At 45.7% G+C, this 21,055-nt stretch overlaps 1 protein-coding gene across 3 annotated transcripts in view; it reads left to right on the top strand.

The window, feature by feature from the left end:
• Positions 1-548: 548 nt before the first annotated feature.
• The window catches only part of SMOC1 (SPARC related modular calcium binding 1), a 154,663-nt gene continuing 134,156 nt past the window's right edge, over positions 549-21,055 (top strand). For all 3 annotated transcript variants that reach the window (XM_042990004.1, XM_042990005.1, XM_042990006.1), the window contains exon 1: positions 549-684. In XM_042990004.1, coding sequence (XP_042845938.1) covers positions 586-684 — 99 coding nt within the window. In that variant the 5' untranslated portion in view covers positions 549-585. The remainder of the gene's footprint in view (positions 685-21,055) is intronic.

Below are 21,055 nucleotides of genomic sequence, written 5' to 3' on the forward strand. Positions count from 1 at the left end.
CTTAAGGCACGATTTTTAGCCGGGTGGGCATGCTGGGAGTTGGGGCTGCCGGAGCTCTCCGAGGCTGCCTCAGACAGAAGGGCCGAGAGAAAGTTCCTCTCCCTCCCAGCCTCTCCGGGAGCCGACTCTGGCACGGCAAGCGGGTGTCGCTCCTCAGTGGGGTTGACCGCAAGCCGCCCCTTTTCCCGCTCTCTCATTGGCTTTCACCTGCCAAAGGGACGGTGGCTACGGGCCCCTCGGCCCGTCAATCAGGGCCGCCGGGCTCCGCCCCGCCCCTCCCGGGGGTTTATAACGGGAATTCCCATGGCCCGCGCTCTGGCGTCCAACCTGCTGCCGCCGCGGCCCGGCCGAGCCGAGCGAGCGAGCGCTGCGCGCAGGGCACACGCTCGCGCTCCAGCTCCCCTCCCGGGCGGTTCATGACCGCGCGCTCTGAGCGCAGCCCCGCCAGCCCCGCCGCCCCGCCGCCCCGCCGCCCGCCGCCGCAAGGGCCCCCGAGGGAAGGAAGGCAGGAAGGCAGGCGCGGCCGTGCGCCCCGCGGAGCCCGCGCCCCCCGCCCGCAGCCGGCTGCCCGGCCCGGCTGGCACCATGCTGCCCGCGCGCTGCGCCCGTCTGCTCACGCCCCACTTGCTGCTCGTGTTGGTGCAGCTGTCCCCGGCTCGCGGCCACCGCACCACGGGCCCCAGGGTAAGTGCGCCCCCGGCCGCGCGCCCACCTGCGGAGGGAGACTGAGGTCCCTGGCCCACAACGCTTGGGGCTGGGGGAGGGGGGAAGAGGTATCGCCCCCGCCCCCCCCCCCCCCGCACCTACCACCTAGTCATCGCGGGTCTCTGGGAGAAGTTGCTGAAATAAAAATTTCTCCCGTTCTCCCCCACCCCCATCCTTCCTTGCAGCGCCGACTCTGCCTCCCGCCTCCCCCCGAACTGTCACTCGTGGGTTTTCTTTCCCGGTCTCTTCTCCCAGGGCATTTTGCTCCGAGCGGGTGCCTCCTGCGTCCGAAAGAGGCTCGCTCTCTGCTCCAGTCGGCTGCCCTGTGGTCTCAAGCTGCGCCCGGTCCGGGTCCCAGAGCGCTGGCGTTCTTGGCAGGCGGCGGGGGGGGGGGGGGGGGGGCAGCTCTGCCTGCAGAGTTTTAGGTTACCCGAGAGCCACACAAGGACCTTGTGTTGTTGTTGTTTTAAAAAGCGATCGCTGCTCGTAAAACCCACAGCAGATAATTTTAATGTTCCCTCCTGCTGGGCACAGCCCGGGAGGAGGGGTGGAGGCGCGGGGGGCGGGGTGGGGGGGCGGCTGTGGAGAGGAGCCGCGCAGTGTTCGAGAGTCTCTTCCCCTGGCTGCGAGGCTGGGAGGTTGAACTACTTGTTGAACCTTGGTCTGATTGGAGTCTCTGAACGAAACGTGCCAATTCTGTGCACAGGACAGGCTGCCCAGGGCATTGTAGAATCTCCTGGAACTGACCGCATTGTGTTCATTGCTGGCCTCGATTATTGCCCCCCTCTCCCCCCAGTTGGTCTAATGATGGATTCCGTTGCCTTAAAAAATGTACTATTAAACCCGGCGGCTCATTTGATCAAACTTAATCCAGGGGATCTCTGGCCAAAAAGCAGTGTATGTCAGGGCGGTCTCTCAGGATAGCTGCTTGCTTCCACGGGTAGCCTGAGTGTCCGTGTGCAAGTAGCCGGGATCTTTGTGAAAACAAGGTTGGCTCCTTGACCAGCGCGTGCTTTCCTGGATATCTCCGGGCCTAACCCCCTTCCCACCTGTTCAGATTGCAGGTTCTTTATTCGTAACTCTTGCTGTATGAGAATCATCTTTATAGCTGTCGTGTGTGGAGGAAAAAAAGCCTTGCAAAGGTTGACAAGCTTTAATGACTGCCCAGATGCTGGCTTGCTGAGGTGGGGAGCCAAGCTATCACTGTGAGATCAGATTTGCAGCCACTTAGGAAAGAAAAGTGTTTGTCCCCGTGTTGGGCCGGCCCTTGCTTTTATGACCAGATGTGCAACAGCAGCAGTTAAGGTGCGGCAGATTAGATCCAGGGCGTGTCATAAATCCTCGACAGCAGGCATTCCCGAAGCTGGGGCAAGTAAGGGCTCCGGGAGGGACTTTTATGGATGCAGATGAGGATGCCTTTTAAATGAAGCTGCTTGGTTTGATATTAGGGCTCGCAGCTCTTAAACTCCGAGGTCAGGAGAGCCACAGCGTTCCCTCCAATAATTAGGAACAGTCAAGACAGAGACGCAGAGCAGAGCGCCCCGACTGAAATCTGGATGCCCGCCCACATGAGAGGCCCGGAGACAAATGGTGGGGGGCTGGTTTGCTGCTGGGCATGTCTAGCATCTCAAGCCATATGGCTTTCCTTCTAGAACTGCCTTCTGAAATTGGAGGAAGCAACTTTTAGGGGAAAGCTAGGGACTTCAGGGGAAAATAGGGACATTGGTTAGGTTTCCCTCCAGCTTCTTTAGTTTACGAATTTGATAGGCATGATGAAACAAAGCAAGAACTGTAAATAGGCTTATGTGTGTATCCCAGCTGCATTCTCTGTCTCTCTGTCTCTCTGTCTCTCTGTCTCTCTCTCTCTCTCTCTCTCTCACACACACACACACACACACACACACACACACACACACACACGTTTAGAAAGTACCAAGGGGAAGCTGTTGTTTTGATCGTGTGGTTACTTGGGTACATTTATGGGCAACAATAAGAGCTGTCATTTAGGAACGATGGGGCTGGCACCTTCCATGATGGCTTACGCTCGTAAGAACAAGAAGGTAAGTCTTTTTAGTGCCCTTTTTGCAAGTGAGTCTCGGGGAAGCTCAATGGCTGGCTTGAAACACTCGTGGTGCATATGTAGTTCTGGAAACCAAATCCCAGTTTTTTATGGATTTACAGGTGGCGTGCTTTCCCTGCCACGGAGCAGCTGCAGGGAGTGCTCAGGGAGTGCTCTCCTGCTCATGGTGCCCTTCCTGTTAGAGGAGGAGATGGCTCAGTGAGACAACACTGAGCCCAGAGGCAGCAGGGGAGTCTGTAAGAAAATGCTGATAGCATTTCTTGGTGTCCGAATCGCTAAAGGGTGATGTCTTTGAGTTTCAACCTAGCCCCAAAGTCGCCAGCTCCCCTCTGTGGCTTCTCGGTGGCCTGAGAGGTGTGGCTCTGGTTGCTAGTGGCAGTATCACAGGAGGAGCAGAAACATCTGGCTTGTTGCAGTATTCCCTTGGGCACCCCTGGGTCTCTTCTGTTAATCTTTTGAGTGACAGAGGCTTAAGGATTGGCATCTTTTCCAGCTGGTTTTCTAGGAAACCGAGAGCATGCCCTTTGGGTTTAACTTTATCTGGCTCACTAATTGAGCTCCCTCGAGGCCTAGACCCCAATCCTTGTTCCCTTATGTGCTTCCTGCCTTCATAAAATTCCTGACATTTGTTTGACTCTGGAAACCGACAGCTATCAAGTATCAGATTGGAGGCTATTATGTAGGAAGCACCTGATTTTTTGGTCTCTGACTTCTGAGCAGCCCCTTGGCTACCTGGGACGCTGGTCAGGATCCTTTTAATTACCAAGGAGGCAGCCATTTCTTTAATCCTGTACAATTTACTGAAAATGTTTCAGGGCAGGATGGGATGGGGGAGGGGCTCTCCCAGGCTGAGAGAGTCTGGCTGATGGTCAGGCCAAGTCAACTGCCTGTCTTTGTCTAAGCCTCTGTCTGCCCTGGAAGACCAGGAGCTGGGTGAGGGTGGGAACCGGGCCCATCTTCTCTGCCGGTGCATCCCCAGAGCTCAGCACAGGGCCAAGTGCCTGGTGGGGATGAGCTCTGGTGGTGTTGATGGAAAAAACAAATACATTCAGATAATGCATGTTAAACAGCATTCTACGGGTTCCACTTTCTTAGCGCTTAGCATGACCGGAGGCAGGGAGAAGATTTAAGAAGTTTGAAAATAGGAAAAAAAATGGGAAGGTCCAGAAGCCTGAGCAAGGAATTTGATTTCTTAGTTGTTTTATGTATATTATTTGTTCTCTCTGCCCTCGCTGGCTTGTTTTGACCTTCAACACCTGACTCCTGCGTGACTCTTCAGGCACTTTACCGCAGACCGCCTTTTGGTGAGAATTGGTCACTCTTACCTTCGACCGACTCCTGTATCTGGTTCACTTGGGTGAACCAACTTTTGCCTTGCTCTCATTGAAACCTGAAATTGGTTACTTCGCAAATGATTTCCCCCCATTTGTAGGCTTTTGTGCTTTGTTTAAAAATTAGTAAGTGTGGTGGATATGGGAGGTTTGGGGGAGGAGAGACTGAGCAAACAAACTTGGATGGGGGCTTTGGCTCCACCCTCATTCTCTTTTCTATCTTGCATTTGCCAAATGTGAAGCAGCTTCTAGACCATTCCCTTCCATTTGACTAGTCTGTCTCGGTGTCTGGACCGGGGTGGGTCCTTGTGTCTGTGTAGACACCCTTCTTATTACTTGTGTGCCTGACAGGAACCTTTCTTTCCCAGCTGGAGGATTTATCCAAGATGCTACTCATGTGGTAGGCAAAGAACATGACAGAAACATTTTGATAGAGCTGACATGGGAAATTTAAAGAAACCAAATTGAGAAGGACAGGAAGAGGAAATAATCATCTTAGAAACTATAGGAAATGTTATCAAGTGGAAAGCATTTTGATATTATCTCATTATCTCCCAGGGTTGAAATTCCCATTTCTTAGGGCCCAGCAATTCCACTCCTAGGTACATATGCCCAAGAGAAACTCGTGTCCAGAAGGGGACATTTGCAACCTTCTTCATAACACTATAAGCCTGGAAAAAGCCCAGATGCCCATGAGTTGGAGGACAGATGAGCTGATGCCCGCACACGGTGGAGAATTACGCTAAGGCAAAACAAATGAGCAACAGTGACGTACAAAAATATGGACGAACCTTGGGAATATGAAAGTAAAGTAAAATATACCAAAAGATGGAGCATGTTATGTTTCATAAGCTCAAAAAGAGCTAAAATTCAAGGAAAAAAAATCTCTTAGAATACTTAGAGCTACAATACTGCTCTATGAAAAGAAAACCAAGGCAATGCTGGACATGGGGCTCCGGGTGAAGTTAGGGGGGGCAGGGGGTTGGAAACCGTATGGCCGGGGAAACCACACAGTGAGTGTAAGTTAGTGTCAGTAGGCTACCTTTAGGGGGAGGGAAGGATGGGTTTGAAGGTATTTGTCCATTAGTAAAGAGGAGTGGCTGATTAAATGAAATATGAAAGTGGTCCCTGTGTAGACCAGTGCTGAGTGTCATGAACCAAACTTTATGATTCATTCAATTCTTGGCACCTGTGATCAGACAAACAAACAAAAAGTTCCCAGACTAGGAACTCCTATCTTGCCTCCTTCTGTTCCGCACCGCCCCCCTCCGCCCCCATCACTCCAGATGTGCATGGCCCTACCTAAAATACCACACTGGGGAGTGATTATTGGCTTTCGTTTCAATTTTTGGCCGGTTAGACCCAGAGCAGGCCCAGGCCCTGGCATCAACATCTCCATCAGCTGGCCAAAGGGCTCATTTGTAAGGCTGAGTCGGCAGTGGGCAGTCTTCCCTCTCCCTTGCTCAGGGGGGATCACCCCTGTACATCTTAAGTCCTCAGCCCCGCAGAGGAGAAAAGTTCACTAGCTGATGCTTGGGTCAGAAGCCTTACTTGCCAGTGGGGGGCTGGGGAGGTGTGTTTCTGGTTTGATGCCTGTCTGCATTCTGGCCTCCTCCCTCACCCCCCTGGCAGAGGCTGGGGGAGGGGGGGCATGGCCCTGCTTAGCAGGTACAGGGCACCCTTTCTCTCCCGACCACATAGAGATCTATTGTTTAAGCAGCCAAGTTCCTGGCATTGCTGGCGGGGTGGGGGTGGGGGGGTGGTGGTTGTTGGAGGGGAGGGAATGTCCGTGTGGAGTCTCCCTCCTTCCTCGTTTGTCACTGCGGGGCTGTTTGGGAGAGGACAAGGGTTGAGTTGCGGATGAGAAATCGATCAGAGCTGCTTGCGAGGCCTGCCAAACAGGGTTAGCATTGTACATACATGCTCTGCACGCATCCAGAGTCGCCGAGGGGATAGGAAAATCGGATCTCCAAGAACATTCCCAACAGCCCCATAAAGACCCCAAAGCAACATAGGTCATTATGGCAATTAATTGGATTTCCCTTTGCATCTGACATCATTCTAAACTCAATTGCTAGATCACAAAATAATCTTACCTTTGGCAGAAATCTAAGCTTGTTAGGTGTGGAGCCCTGCGTACTTCCCAGATGTAGATTTCAGCCTCCTTTTTTTGGGAACCAGAATGGGGCAGCCTCTGTGGAACAGGAAAGGCCCCTGGGGCGGGGGGTGGGGGGGGGAAGCTGGAGCTTCGGTACAGCCCCTCCCCTGATTGGGGAGGACAGTACTGAATGAAGTTGGGGGGGTTGGGCAGGCAATGTGTCAGGTGCTTTGTAATCTGACAAATACACCATACATGTGAGCGGCTCTGTCCCTCCTCCTTAAAAACCATTTCACAGGGCAGCGTGGATCTGATTCAGAAAAGGGCTGAGTGTTCTTTTTTTTTTTTTTTTTTTTTTTTTTCAAGTATTGACAGTGGAGAAAAACTGGACCTACTTCCCAGAATAGTTTATTTTTAGGACCAGATAAGCATCTCTAGGGCAGTGCTGGGAGTTTTAAGTAGGTTTGTGGATGTTTATTGTGTATCTGTTCTTGAAGAAGTCTGCAGAGCTTCTGGGGAGAGGGCACAAAATAAGATAGAGAGTAAGTTGAGGGGTGAGGTGGAGAGTGTTGTGGCAGCCCACGAATCGTTCCCTCAGGGGCACAGTGCCACTGACCAGCTCGGACACAAGGACTTCCCACTGTCAGCAGCCCTGCCCAGTAGACCTTTTTGCCAGGATGGTAATGTTCTGTATCCACACTGTCCAATATTAGACACATGTGGCTGTTGAAGTTTTAAGTTTTTTTTTTTTAACGTTTATTTATTTTTGAGACAGAGAGAGACAGAGCATGAACGGGGGAGGGATAGAGAGAGAGGGAGACACAGAATCGGAAGCAGGCTCCAGGCTCTGAGCCATCAGCCCAGAGCCCGACACGGGGCGCGAACCCACGGACCGCGAGATCGTGACCTGAGCTGAAGTCGGACGCTTAACCGACTGAGCCACCCAGGTGCCCCCGTTGAAGTTTTAAATGTGGTTAGCACAACTGAGGAACTGAACTTTTAATTAACTTGGTATCAGTTAATTTAAATTTTAATGTTCCTAGCCACAGATGGCTAGTGGCTATCCCGCAGGAAGCGTATGGGTCTCTAGCCATCGTGCCCAGCCTCGCGTCCTGCTGGATACTACCACGTGTCCCAAAGTGCGGCCTCACCGAGCTCCATTGCATTTCCTAACCTTTCCTTTCCTTCCCATCTCTGTCAAAATTCTGCCTGTCGTTTGAAAGGCTCAAAGGGCTCCACACAGCCCTCCCAGGCTGGCCCCAAGCAGAGTTCTGTATGCACCCTGCACTTTGCTTTCCCCAGGGGCAGTGCGTGTCCCCATCTGCCTTGTGTTGCAGCCGGCCACAGGCAGGAAGGTGGTACGGCAGCCTCAGGGCGGGCTTTGAAGGTAGACAGACCCAAGTTTGACTCTGGCTCTGCCACTGTGATCCCGAGCTAGTAATTTAACTTCCTGGGTCCTCAGTTTCCTGATTTGTCCTGTGGAGGCCATAGCATCTATGTCCAGGGGGGCAGGGAGGATGCTAGTGGGATGTCACAAATACCACAGACGTTGGCTTAAGTAACACTCATTTCTGGAGCTCGGAAGTCTGACGTGGGCCTCAGTGGGCTAAAAAGGCAGCAGAGCTGAGTTCTTTCTGGAGGCTGTAGGGGAGAGAATTCATTTTATTGCCTTTTCCAGCTTCTGGAAAGTGCCTGCATTCCTTGGCTCATAGCCCCTTCTATCTTCAAATCCGGCAATAGATGACCAAGTCTTTTCCATGCTTCCATTTCTCTGGTTGTGACTCTTCTGCTTCCCTCCTCCCCACCCAAGGACTCTTACAATTGATTGCACTGGGTCCCTGGGAGAGTCCAGATGTTCTCCTTATCTTAAGGTTAGCTGATTAGCAATCTTGATTGCTCTTTGCCATGTAAGCAATCTTGATTGCTCTTTGCCATTATTAAGCCTAGGACATGGGCATCTTTGGGGGGCCATGTTTCTGCTTACCGCATTCATTAAGGGTCAAATACAGTGCCTGGCTTACACAAGGTGCTTGATAAACAGGGTCCCCTTACAACGATCCACGGGTATTAGTTTCTTTCCTTTTAGAGTGGGAGTCTCTTAATGGTGGAGTTGTTTAATTTTCTTTATAGACTCCATCCTGCCCAAGAACACGTGCTTGGTAAATGTTCATTGAATAGTAGAATTTTCGATAAATGTAGATTGTTTCTTTCCCCGAAAAGATATATTGAACAGTAGAAAAAGTAAACTGCAAATCAGAATATTTGATCCTGTTTGTGCAAAAAAAAAAAAAAAGTTGGTTTGTGTATAAAAAAATCACATAAGGGGCGCCTGGGTGGCTCAGTCAGTTAAGTGTCCGACTTCGGTTCAGGTCATGATCTCGTGATCCGTGAGTTCGAGCCCCGCGTAGGGCTCTGGGCTGATGGCTCAGAGCCTGGAGCCTGCTTCCGATTCTGTGTCTCCCTCTCTCTCTGCCCCTCCCCCGTTCATGTTCTGTCTCTCTCTGTCTCAAAAATAAATAAATGTTAAAAAAAAAATAAAAAAAAAAATCACGTAGATTGTAAGTCATGTGGCTAACGGTGACCATCATAGAGATGTTACATTTCTATGAGATGTGTTTTAGGAATTATTTAACTAGTTTTGTTTATAATGAGCATTTTTTAATCTTAGAGGACAATAATAAAGATGAAAACATGCGTGATTTTAAAAAAGTTCCAAACCTGTCTCAATGCAGCCCAAATCCCCTTGGATTCAGTATACATCTGACAGTCAGTCTGTGCTCATTTGGGGCTGATTTTCAGGTTTCGTAACTACTAAGACCAGGCCTCCTATTCATTTTCAGCAGGCTTTGAACTCAATCTGCTTTAAAGGAGAGTTTCCAATTAACCTTAGCAGGACATAGGTATAAAATGTACTTATTGCTGCTGGTGGGAATATAAATTTGCACGATCACTTCGCAGCACTGACCTTTTAATTTGACTCTAATGTATGCCCTAGAGAAATGTGCTTAAATATATACCAAGACCCATGTGTAAGGACGTTCATAGCAGCGTTGTTTGGCAACAATAAAAAAATTGGAAACCAGCTAAATGCCCATCAACAGGAGACTAGAATTATGCTATGTACAAGGGGTAGAATACTACACAGTACCAAAAATGGCTGATCTGTGCTCATTATTGTGGATCGATTTCATCATCAAAATGTTGAGTGAAAAAAGGCAAAATGTACAAGAACACATGCATTATGTATTTATATAAAGGACAAAGCATGCAAAAATGATACATTGTTTAGGAGTGCATGCCTATGTAACAAACGCATGAGAAAATTAAGGGCAATGATAACTTTGAAGCTCAGGTTAGTGATTACTTAGGCGTGAGGCCAGGAGGGTGAGTGACACATTGGAGGGGACATGGAAGGCACCCGTTGAATTGGGAATGTTTTCCTTTTTTTTAATTAAAAAAAATTTTTTTTAATCTTTATTTTGAGAGAGAGAGAGAGAGAGAGAGAGAGCACCAGAGTGCGAGTGGGGGAGGAACAGAGAGAGAGGGAGACACAGAATCCGAAGCAGGCTCCAAGCTCTGAGCTGTCAGCACAGAGCCCAACGCAGGGCTCAAACTCACGAACCCATGAGTTCATGGCCTGAGCCAAAGTTGGATGTTTAACCCGCTGAGCCACCCAGGTGCCCCAGTGTTTTCCATTTTTAAAGTAGGAGGGAAGTACATGGGTTTTTAAATTCTGTTTTGTATGCATTACATGATACATAATAACGTTTTCCAGAAAAGATAAAAATGTATTTGGATACATCACAACAAAGTTTTAAGAGCAAATAATAAAAGTGATGCTTCTCTAAGGGGTCCTCTGTTCCAGGGTGCTGATCACACTTTTCCTTTCCCCTGAAGAACATGTTCGGGGACATTGAACCAAGCATACAGCCTCCCCTGCCTCCTTGTGTTGCTGGCCACCTCCCTCCTGCCCTCCCGGGGCCCTGAGGCCACGCCTCCCCACAGCCCAGGGCCTGGTGCCTGTGTGGTTCCTTCTTCCTGCTGGTGCTTCCTGCTGTTCTGCCTGTTGTCCTTGCTGTCCCTGGATGATTGGAAATGAGGTTGATCATTTTCTCAAATTTACTGGTCATTAGCTTAGGGCTGCCAGAGTTGACAAATAAAAATACTAATATAGGATTACCTAAATTGTAAATTGCATAAATTTGAATAATGGAATTGAATAATATAATGTAAAATAATATAAATTATAGAAATTTGCATTCAGATAAATAACAAATAATGTTTTAGTGTAAGTATGGCCCAAATAAAAACTTATTATTTACCTGGAATTGTTTGTTTTTAAATGTTTATTTATTTTTGAAAGAGAGAGAGAGAGCATACACATGTGTGCACAAGGGGCAGAGAGAGAGGGAGAAAGAGAAAGGGAGAGAGAGAAAGAGAGAGAGAGAGAATTCCAAGCAAGCTCCATGCCAACACCACAGAACCTGATGTGGGACTTGAACTCACAAACCATGAGATCATGACCTGAGCCGAAACCAAGAGTCAGATGCTTAACCGACTAAGCCACCCAGGTGCCCCTGGAATTGTTTGTTGTTCATCTGAAATTCAAATTTAATTGGGTATCTTGCATTGTTATCTGGCAATCCTACATTAAGTTCTTTTCTTTTGGGAATCATCTGTCCAGATCTTTTGCTAATTTTAAAAACAACAGTGGTAATTTTTTTCCCTGCCTCACTGGCTGACTTGGAAGAGATTTTTTGTTTGTTTGTTTTTTAAGTCTAAGGATATTAATCTGTTTTTCTGTCATGTCTGGCAAATGCCTTTCATTGTGGTAAGACTGTGGTTTCAATCTACTAAATTTTACATCTTTATGGTTTCTATCATCTTTGGGATCAGGATGAGAAAGGTCTTCCACTGCTAAGATTGTAGAAATTAAGGTGAATAAGTTTCTAAAGATGCACAAGCAGTGTGAAATCCATCACACTGGTCATCGATTTAATATTTGATAGGGCTTTATATAGTATTTTCTGTGAACTAAACTTCTTTATGTAAGCCTATAGAAAGAGCATTCATATTTCAGAAATTCCCTATAATATTTGGAAAGAAGATGTGTCATCTGAAAGTATTTTATCCAAGGTAATTACTTGGGGAAATTTATATAAAAAGTGTTACTTTGGGTAAGCAGACTATCCTGGAAAAGACAGCAGGGTTTTGGCAAAGACTTTGGACTCTCCTTCATCTTTGGATTTATTCCATTCATTTAAAAAAACTTTCCCTTATTATGAAGACTTTCAAATATACACAAAGAGGAGAGAGTAGTATAACGAATCCCATGGAATGTCCACACGGATTCAATAACGCACGACTCCTGGCCAATCTCGTTTCTTCCACCCATCCCCCAGGCTCCTGTTCAGATTATTTTGCAAGTCCAGTCGTTATATTTTTATCATCTGTAAATATTTTCAAATCTATCTGTAAAAGACAAAGATGTTAAAAGAAACCTACCCACATACCATATCACAACCAAAGAATACTAATTGCTTAATACAGGTATTTCCCATATTTGGACAGTGGGCATTCGGCCACTTTGCTTTTTGAAAGACTTGCAGTGGTACCGGTTTTTGCTAACCGACAGAAATCCCAGGAGGATTTTTGTCCTCACAAAAAGAAGGCAAAAAGCAAAAGTAGCATTTAGCGTTTGTTTTGCAGCCAACCCTTCTAGAGGCAGGGTGCAGCTCCTTCCCCGGCAACCACACTCAGCATCTCGGCATCAAGCCACCAGAGCTTTGAACTCTGTCTGTGAGCATCTTGCTTTATCTCAGTTTATTCTGTGCATCCGTTAGCATGATGTGTCCTAAGGTATCAGAAAAGCCTGAGAGGTTATTTTTTTGGGTCTGGGAATGCTGAAGAACTTTTCCACATAAATTACTAGTAATTGCTTCTCCACTTTTTGCCTTTTCTGTTTATGAGATGTTTCATAGGAAGGCTCTACTTTGAGATAGCAGGGGAAACCTGTATAATATAATCCAATCAACATTCAAATCTCCCTGATTATCTCTTAGATATGGTTTTGTATTTGTTTGCATCAAGATCCAAAGAAGGTCCACATATTGGTTAATCTGTATCGTAAATCTCTTTTAATCTGTGAGTTTCCCCTCTGTCTCCTTTTAATTTGTAATTTAGTTTTGAATCAATAGGTTGTTCTAGGGTTTTCTATACTAGATTTTATTGACTGCATTCCCATAGTGCTGTGTAACGTGTTCCTCTATCCCTTATATTTCTTGTCCTGTGATAGGTAGATCTAGAGACTTGATCAGGTACAGATTTGATGTATTTTTTTGGCACGTATACTTCATAGGAGTTGGTGTGCACTTCCATCAGGAGGCATATAAACATCTGTGTTATTAGTATCATTCGGGGGATCCATTAATTTATTAGGAGTTGTCACTGATTTTTAAAAAATTTTTTTAAGTGTTTATTTTTGAAGGAGAGAGAGAGACAGAGCACGAGTGGGGGAAGAGCAGAGAGAGAGGGGGACACAGAATCCAAAGCAGGCTCCAGGCTCTGAGCTGTCAGCACAGAGCCCGACATGGGGCCCCAACTCACAAACTGTGAGATCATGACCTGAGCCGAAGTCGGACGCTCAACTGACTGAGCCGCCCAGTCGCCCCGAGTTGTCACTGATTTTTAAAAAATGTTTATTTACTTATTTTGAGACAGAGAGAGTAAGAGGGGGAGGGGCAGAGAGAGAGGGAGAGAAAGAGAATCCCAAGCAGGCTCTGCACTGTCAGCCCAGAGCCCGACATGGGGATCAAACTCACAAACTTGAGATCACGACCTGAGCCGAAATCCAAGAGTCAGACGCTTAACCGACTGAGCCACCCAGGTGCCCTGAGTTATCACTGGTTTTTAGACAAATAACAGGTTAAGCTGAAAAAGGCTTCTAAGTTTTGTGTGGCATTGCGATCTCTCTTGGGTCTGGTGTTGCCTACAGAGAAAGCGGCTTAGGTGCCAATGTTCTCTTTTCAGCACTGACCTGACAGGGAGGCTGTGTGTGACTGCAGAGCCCTGAGAGGGATACTCTGCCCTGAGTTCTTGGTCGGTGGTCTAGGAAGGAGAATCTTCCTGGTTTCTAGCAGAAGCAGTAAGAGCATGAGCTGGTTTTACTCTCTAGTGTCTTTAAAGTGTAATTGTAGATCAGCTTTGTGTGTGATCATCGGTATGTACACATCAGTAGTAAGAACTGATAACTACGTTTTGAACTGGCTTACCCAATGAAGGTCCAAGGTGGGTTTCAGGATTGGTTTGATTCAGCAGCTTATTAATGCTGTCAGACGTTCCCCTCTGCCTTTTGTGTTGTCTTTGTTTCTCCCCTCTGCCTTTTGTGTTGTCTGTTTAATTTCAAGCCTAGATTTTCATGGTGGCAGAATTGCTGCAACGATTCTACACTTCTTATCTAAACATCCTACTTTTTAGACTACAGAAGAGAGAATTGACTTCAAGTAGCCCTTTCACAAAAGGGACAACCTTCATTCCTAGATGATGTTAGAAAATTTTTGCTGTTAGCTTATCCATCTAAATTGGATCGAATGCCCATTCTTTTCACCAGTCCCTTCTGCCGGGAGATTGCCATGCTGTGCGTGACTTAGGTCTAGGTTCCTTAGGGCGGTTACTGTGGAAGGGTAGGAGACAGTATACCCATTTCTGGAGCTGGGGTTCAGGTTTTTCCTCTTCCGTCCCCCTGACCACATGACTGCACAAGTGGGGGAGTGAGGGGGATGTGAGGGCAGCAAGCACAGTGTCCACTTTGGGATTTGTAGCATTTGGAACCAGCAGAGTGGTGGGGTAGGATGTGTGGTGAGAAGTGTGCTGGGCACTGATGGTCACAGCCCAGCAAACGGGGAGCTCTCCTATTACAGTGGGATCAGTTCCTTCCTCTATTATAGGGAGATTAAATGACTACGGGCACAGATGTTCTGAGATTAGGAGCTGATAGGAAAAAGGGAACGTAGGAAAAATTTGGACACTTCCAGGGTAGGATAAATAGGCCAAATGAAGAGGATTCCAGAAGGCCCCCCAAATGAGGTAAGCTTGATGGCTGAGTCCTACAGTGGGAAGAAGTCTCAGGGACACCTTGCTTTTATGCATGGGGTGAGACCTGTCCTCAGCCCACACAGCCAACCAGTGTGGCAGAGCCAGAGCCAGAACCCAGATCCCTGCCTTCTTGCTCTGTGACTTTTGCATTTAAAGATGCCCTGGAGAACTTGGGAAAGTGGAAAAGGTCCAGCCAAGGGGAAGAGGTAGTTTGAATGCCAGTAGATGATTGTATTTCTTTTTTTTTTTAATTTTTTTTTTAACGTTTTTATTTATTTTTGAGACAGAGAGAGACAGAGCATGAACGGGGGAGGGTCAGAGAGAGAGGGAGACACAGAATCTGAAACAGGCTCCAGGCTCTGAGCTGTCAGCACAGAGCCCGACGCGGGGATCGAACTCACGGAGCACGAGATCATGACCTGAGCCGAAGTCGGCCACCCAACCGACTGAGCCACCCAGGCGCCCCGAGGATTGTATTTCTGAGTTGCCTCTGGCCAGCTCACCGATTAACATGTGGCCCCAAACTCAGGACAGGTGGCAACTTCACCATTCTTGCCATCTGACTGTTGGCGTTATCATATCTTCCAGTTCATAGGGCTCTGGGTTCTCAGCCCCTGAAAGAGATGCATTCCTGGTTTCAGCAAATGCTGAAAGTTTTAGGTAGGAATGTGCAGCAGAGCAGACAGAACAAGTAACCAGTGATATAATGTGAAGAAGTAAAGGTTGAGCTTGGTGTAAGACTCTTAATGCTTGTTAATAGCAATGCAGTCAGTGCAGACATGGACGGAGTTAAAGGGCAAATGGTCTGGAGTATATAGGAAGCATGTTTTATGGTTGGCACAATATTTTCCTGGGAGGCCTTTTTAAAATCAATATCCAGTTTGAGGGTTGAAGTGGAAATCCTTTGTATTTGTTGAAGAGGGTTTGAAGGTGCCTAGACACTTCGATGGACACGTTCTCCTTGCCTCTTGGGCAGTGACTTCAGAAAACCTTAGGGCAGATCTGGGGCTGCACTGGCCCAGGCGACCTGAAGGTATGGGGTGAATGGAAGACCGGATGCTTCATTACCTGACTTGACTTCTCTTTGGCTTTGAGGATCACGTCCTCACTTGTGTTGGTATGTTGTTATAAATTCTCTCCATCAAGATAGAGGCCTACTGAAAGATGGGGCCCACAGCCCGGGCTCCATGTACTGCTGATTCCCAGCTTCTAACTTTTCTTTCCCTCGAGCTACATCTACCTTGAGAATGAAATGCATCGCCCATATCGTTGCTAGGTGGCGAGAGAAGTCTGAGCCGTGACCATCCCATGAGTTGTTGGGAGCTTTCTTGCCCATCGAGAAGGCAGCATAGCACAGCGCTTTGGGGCCAAAGAGACCTGGATTAAGTCCAAGGCCCAGTGCTTTCTTGCCGTGTATGCTTGGGCAGAGTAAGCTCCGACCTTCAGCTCCCTCAGCTGTAAACTGAAGATTTTATCTGCCTCGTTGGGTCATTGTGGAGCTTAAATGAAATAATGGCGGATGCTCAGGAGATGTTAAGTATTCGTAAAAATAATGGCTGTAATGGGAAAGTGTGAGAGATTCATAGAAGGACCCCAAATTGTTTTGTTTCCCTTAGCTTTCCTCCTTGGAATGAAAGCCATAAAGCCCATCAATATGTGGAAGATTTCAAATCTGTGGTTCTATTATCTTTTGTTTAAAATGAAACTAGTTTGCTCTGTGACCGTTTCTTCTCCTGCCAGCAACTGGACACACTCTGCTTCCTAAAGTCTTCCTTCATTTTCTCTTTCTCTGATTGGGAGGTTGTTTTCCTGGGTTTAGCATCTGAAGGAAGCTTGAGTGAGCCTGATCACCTGTCCTATTTTCTCTAAGACCGTGGGAGGCAGTCTTGCTGTTAGGAGACAACTGGAGGGCTATGCCTCTGTGCCCTTCTTGTACCTTCTGGGCTCAGGGGTCAGGCTGGTGACTGCCCAGGATGTTCCCAGATTGGGTCCCTGAGCCACTGCCCCCAGGATCCAGAGGAGCGGTGCCAGATTTCTCTGGAGCTCCTCTTCCTCTATTTCTGGGCCAGCCTTTTCCCTTGGCCTGAGTTGGAAAGCCAATCCCAGCAGGGCCTGTGGGTGGGCCCAAACCCGATCCCCCAGGCTGCTTTTAGAACAGCATTTCAGAAAGGAAAACTCCTGGCTGTCAGCATGGCTTCCTGGAGGGATAGTTCCAGATAAGGTGGCTTAGGCCATTGGCATACACTTTTTCTCCCTTCTAAATAGTTTAATTTATGTAATTATTATTTTTTTTATATTATTTTAGAGAAAGAGAGAGAGCGAGCACATGCATGAGTGGAGGAGAGGGGCATAGGGGGAGAGAGAAAGAATCTCAAGTGGGCTCCACACTCAGTGTGGGATCACGACCTGAGCTGAAATCAAGAGTCACATGCTCAACAGACTAAGCCACCCAGATGACCCTCCCTTCTAAATAGCTTAAATTAATATATTTGGACCATTGACATTTAAAGTGATTACTGGTATAGTTGGGTCAGTATCTACTATATTTGTTTAGTTTTCTATTCCTTCTTCCTATTTTGGGTTCCTATTTTTGTCTTCCACTTTTTTTCTACCTTCGTGCTTGTAATTGAGTATTTTCTGTGATTCTTTTTTCACTCATTTTTTAGCCTATCAATTATACTTCTTTTTTTTTTTAACTTTTTTTAGTAGTTGCCTTAGAGTTTGCAATATACATTGGCAATGAATTCAAGTTCACTTTTTTTTTTTTTACAAAACATGTTTGCTTATTTATTTTTAAAATTCCAGTATAATTAAACTTCACTATTATATTAGTTTCAGGTGTACAACATGAATCAACAATCCTATACATTACTCAGTGCTCCCCATAGTAAGTATAGTCCCATCTGTCACCAAACAACCTTATTACAATATTATTTCTTGACTGCATTCCCTGTGTTGTACTTTTCATCGCCATGACTTATTTATTTTATAACTGGAAGTTTGTACCTCTCCAATTCTTTTTAATGTTTTTATTTATTTTTGAGACAGAGAGAGACAGAGCATGAGCAGGGGAGGGGCAGAGAGAGAGGGAAACACAGAATCCGTAGCAGGCTCCAGGCTCTGAGCTCCGAGCTGTCAGCACAGAGCCCGACGTGGGGCTCGAACTCACGGACTGTGAGATCATGACCTGAGCTGAAGTCGGACACTCAACCGACGGAGCCACCCAGGCACCCCTGGAAGTTCGTACCTCTTAATCCACTTTATCTATTTCACCCTCCCCCGCCTGCCTCCCCCTTCTGGCAACCACCAGTTCTTTCCCTGTGTTTAAGAGTCCTTTTGTTGTTTGTTTGACTCTTTTCTTCTTTGTTCATTTGTTTTGTTTCTTAAATTCCACACATGAGTGAAATCATATGGTATTTGTCTTTCTCTGTCTGACTTATTTCACTTAGCGTAATACTCTCAAGGCCCATCCAAGTTGTTGCAGATGGCAAGATTTCACTCTTGTTTATGGCTGAATAATATTCCATATATATATTATATATATACCACATCATCTTTATCCAATCATCTGTTGATGGACACTTGGGTTGCTTCCATATATTGGCTATTATAAATAATGCTGCAGTAAACACAGGGGTGCATATTTTTGAATTAGTGTTTTCATTTTCCTTGGGTAAATAACCATTAGTGAAATTGCTGGATCGTATGGTAATTCTATTTTTAATTGTTTTGAGGAAACTCCATACTGTTTTCACAGGGACTGCATCATTTTACATTCCCACCAACAGTACGCAGGGTTTCTTTTTCTCCACATCCTCACCAACACTTGTTATTTCTTGTCTTTTTGATTCTAGTCATTCTGACAGGTGTAAGGTGATATCTCATCGTGGTTTTGGTTTGCATTTCCCTGTGATAAGTGATGTTGAGCATCTTTTCATGCTTTGGTTGGCCATTTGTATGTCTTCTTTGGCATAATGTCTATTCAGGCCCTCTGCCCATTTTTAATCAGATTGTTTATTTTCTTGGTGTTCAGTTGTTTAAGTTCTTTACATATTTTGGATACTAACCCCTTATCGGATATATCATTTTCAGATATCTTCCATTTTGTAGGCTGCCTTTCCATTTTGTTGATGGTTTCCTTTGCTGTGAAAATCTTTTTATTTTGATGTAGTTCCAATAGTTTATTTTTATTTTTGTTTCCCTTGCCTGAGGAGACATATTTAGAAAATTTTTTTCTAGAGCCAATGTCAAAGAAATTGCTGCCTACATTTTCTTCGAGGAGTTTTATGGTTTCAGGTCGTACATTTGGGTCTTTAATTCATTTTGAGTTTCTTTGTAGGTGTGCTGTAAAATAGTGGTCCAGTTTTATTCTTTTGCATGTACCTGTCCCGTTTTCCCAATCCCAAAATCCACTTTTAAGTTTCATTCTACTGCTTCATGGGCAGGGTCAGTACCTTAAAATAACAAAATATCCCTAATTCTTCAATCCTGGCTTTTGTGTCATTGATGTAATTCATCTCACTTATACATAAGGTATAATCATTGAATACATTGCTGTTACTGTTTTGAACAAAGTTACATGTTAGATCAATTAAGAGTAAGAAAAAAAAGTTTTCCTTTTTTAGTTTTTAATTTATTAATTTTTTTTTTTTTTTTTTAGAGAGAGAGTGCGTGTGAGTGGGGTAGAGGGGCAGAAGCAGAAAGAGAGAGAATCTTAAGCGGACTCCACGCTCAGTGTGGAGCCCGATGTGGGGGCTCAATCTCACCAGCCTGGGATCATGATGTGAGCTGAAATCAAGAGTCAGATGTTCAACTGACTGAGCCACCCAGGCACCCTGAAAAAATTTTTTCCTTCTTTAATGCTCTTTCTTTCTTTATGTAGGTCTGAGTTTCTGACCTATATCCTCGTTCTTTTCCCTGGAGAACTTCTTTTAACGTTTCTTATAAGGCTTGTCTGCTGGCAACAAATTCCCTTAGTTTTTTTTTGTCTGGGAGTCTTTACTTCTTTACTTTTGAAGGATAATTTTTCAGGATACAGAATTCTAGGCTGATGGATTTTTCCCTCTTAACAACACTTTAAATATTTCACTATGCTATCTTCTTGCTTGCGTGGTTTCCAAGGAGAACCCCAATGCAATTCTTATTTTTGCCATTTTATAGTTAAGGGTTCCCCCCCCCCCCCCCGGCTTCTTTTGAGAATTTTTCTTTATTTTTGATTTTCTGCAGTTTGAATATGACATGCCACGGTGTAGTTTTTTTTGCATTTATCCTGTTTGCTATTCTCTGAACTTTCTGTGGTTTGATATCTGACATTAATTTGGGGAAAATTCTCAGTTATTACTGCTTCAAATATTTCTTCTGATCCTTTCTGTCTTTTCTCTCCTTCCTGTAATCCTGCTACATGTATGTTACACCTTTTGTACTTGTCCTATAGTCATTGGATATTCTGTTTCTTTTTCCCCTGTCCTTTTTTCTCTTTGCTTTTCTGTTCTGGAGGTTTCTCTCTCTCTCTCTCATTCTCTCTCTCTCTCTTTTTCTTTCTTTCTTTCTTTCTTTCTTTCTTTCTTTCTTTCTTTCTTTCTGTTTATTTTCTGAGAGAGAGAGAGAGAGAGAGAGAGAGAGAGAGAGAGAGAATGAATGGGGGAGAGGCAGATAGAGTGGGAGACACAGAATCTGAAGGAGGCTCCAGTCTCTGAGCTGTCAGCACAGAGCGCGATGCAGGGCTTTGAACTCATTACCGCAAGATCATGACCTATGCTGAAGTCGGACGCTCAACTGAGCCACCCAGGCGCCCTCGCAGTTTTGGAAGTTTCTGTTGATACATCCTCACGTTTAGAGATTGTTTCCTCACCTGTGTCTTGTCTACTAATGAGCCCACCAAAGTCATGTTTTGATGTATGTCTAAACCAATATCACATTGTATGTCAGTTATACTTCAATAATAACTAAAAAAGGCATTCTTCATTTCTGTTACCGTGTTTTTGACCTGTAGTATTTCTTGTAGATTCTTCTTTAGAATTTCCACCTCTCTGCTCACATTACCCGTCTGTTCTTGCGTGTTGTCTACTTTTTCCCTTAGAGCCCTTAGAATATTAATCATAGTGCTTTACAATTACTGATATCCTAATTCAGACATCTCTTTCATTATCTGAATTTGGTTCTGATGGTAGCTCTGTCTCTACAAATTATGTTTTTTGCTTTTTAGCAAGCCTTGTAATTTTTTTTATTGAAACCAGACATGATGTATTGCATAAAAAGAACTGTGATAAACAGACCTTCAGTGAAGTTGTGGTCAGGTGTAGGGAGTTGGGAAACATTGTGTTGTCCTATGATTAGATCTGTCTTTTAGTGAGCCTGGACTTCTGGACTGTGAACTTCATATGTGTGTCTCAGTGTTTTCCTCCCATTAGATGGGGTAGGATGGCTAGAGCAGGCTGGAGTTGGGTATTTATTTTCCCAACTCAGGTTGATTAGGCTCTGATAAAACCCCAATAAGTTAGGCTCTGATTAAATGGTTTCTTTTGATGGTAGGCCTTGTCAAAAAGAACTGAATGCTCTGGCTATTTCATAATGGCTGTGCTCCCTGCTGGAAGCACGGGAGATTTTTCTTTGATAATCATTGAGACCCTGCTACATTGTTCTTGCCTCTCCCCAACACCCAAAGGCTCTTTCTTCATGTTAATTGTGAAAAAACCAATAACCGGGTGCTCCCCAGTGCTAACATGAGTTACACATCCCAGTGAAGAG

Source organism: Panthera tigris, chromosome B3 (genome assembly GCF_018350195.1).
Source record: "Panthera tigris isolate Pti1 chromosome B3, P.tigris_Pti1_mat1.1, whole genome shotgun sequence".
NCBI lineage: Eukaryota > Metazoa > Chordata > Mammalia > Carnivora > Felidae > Panthera > Panthera tigris.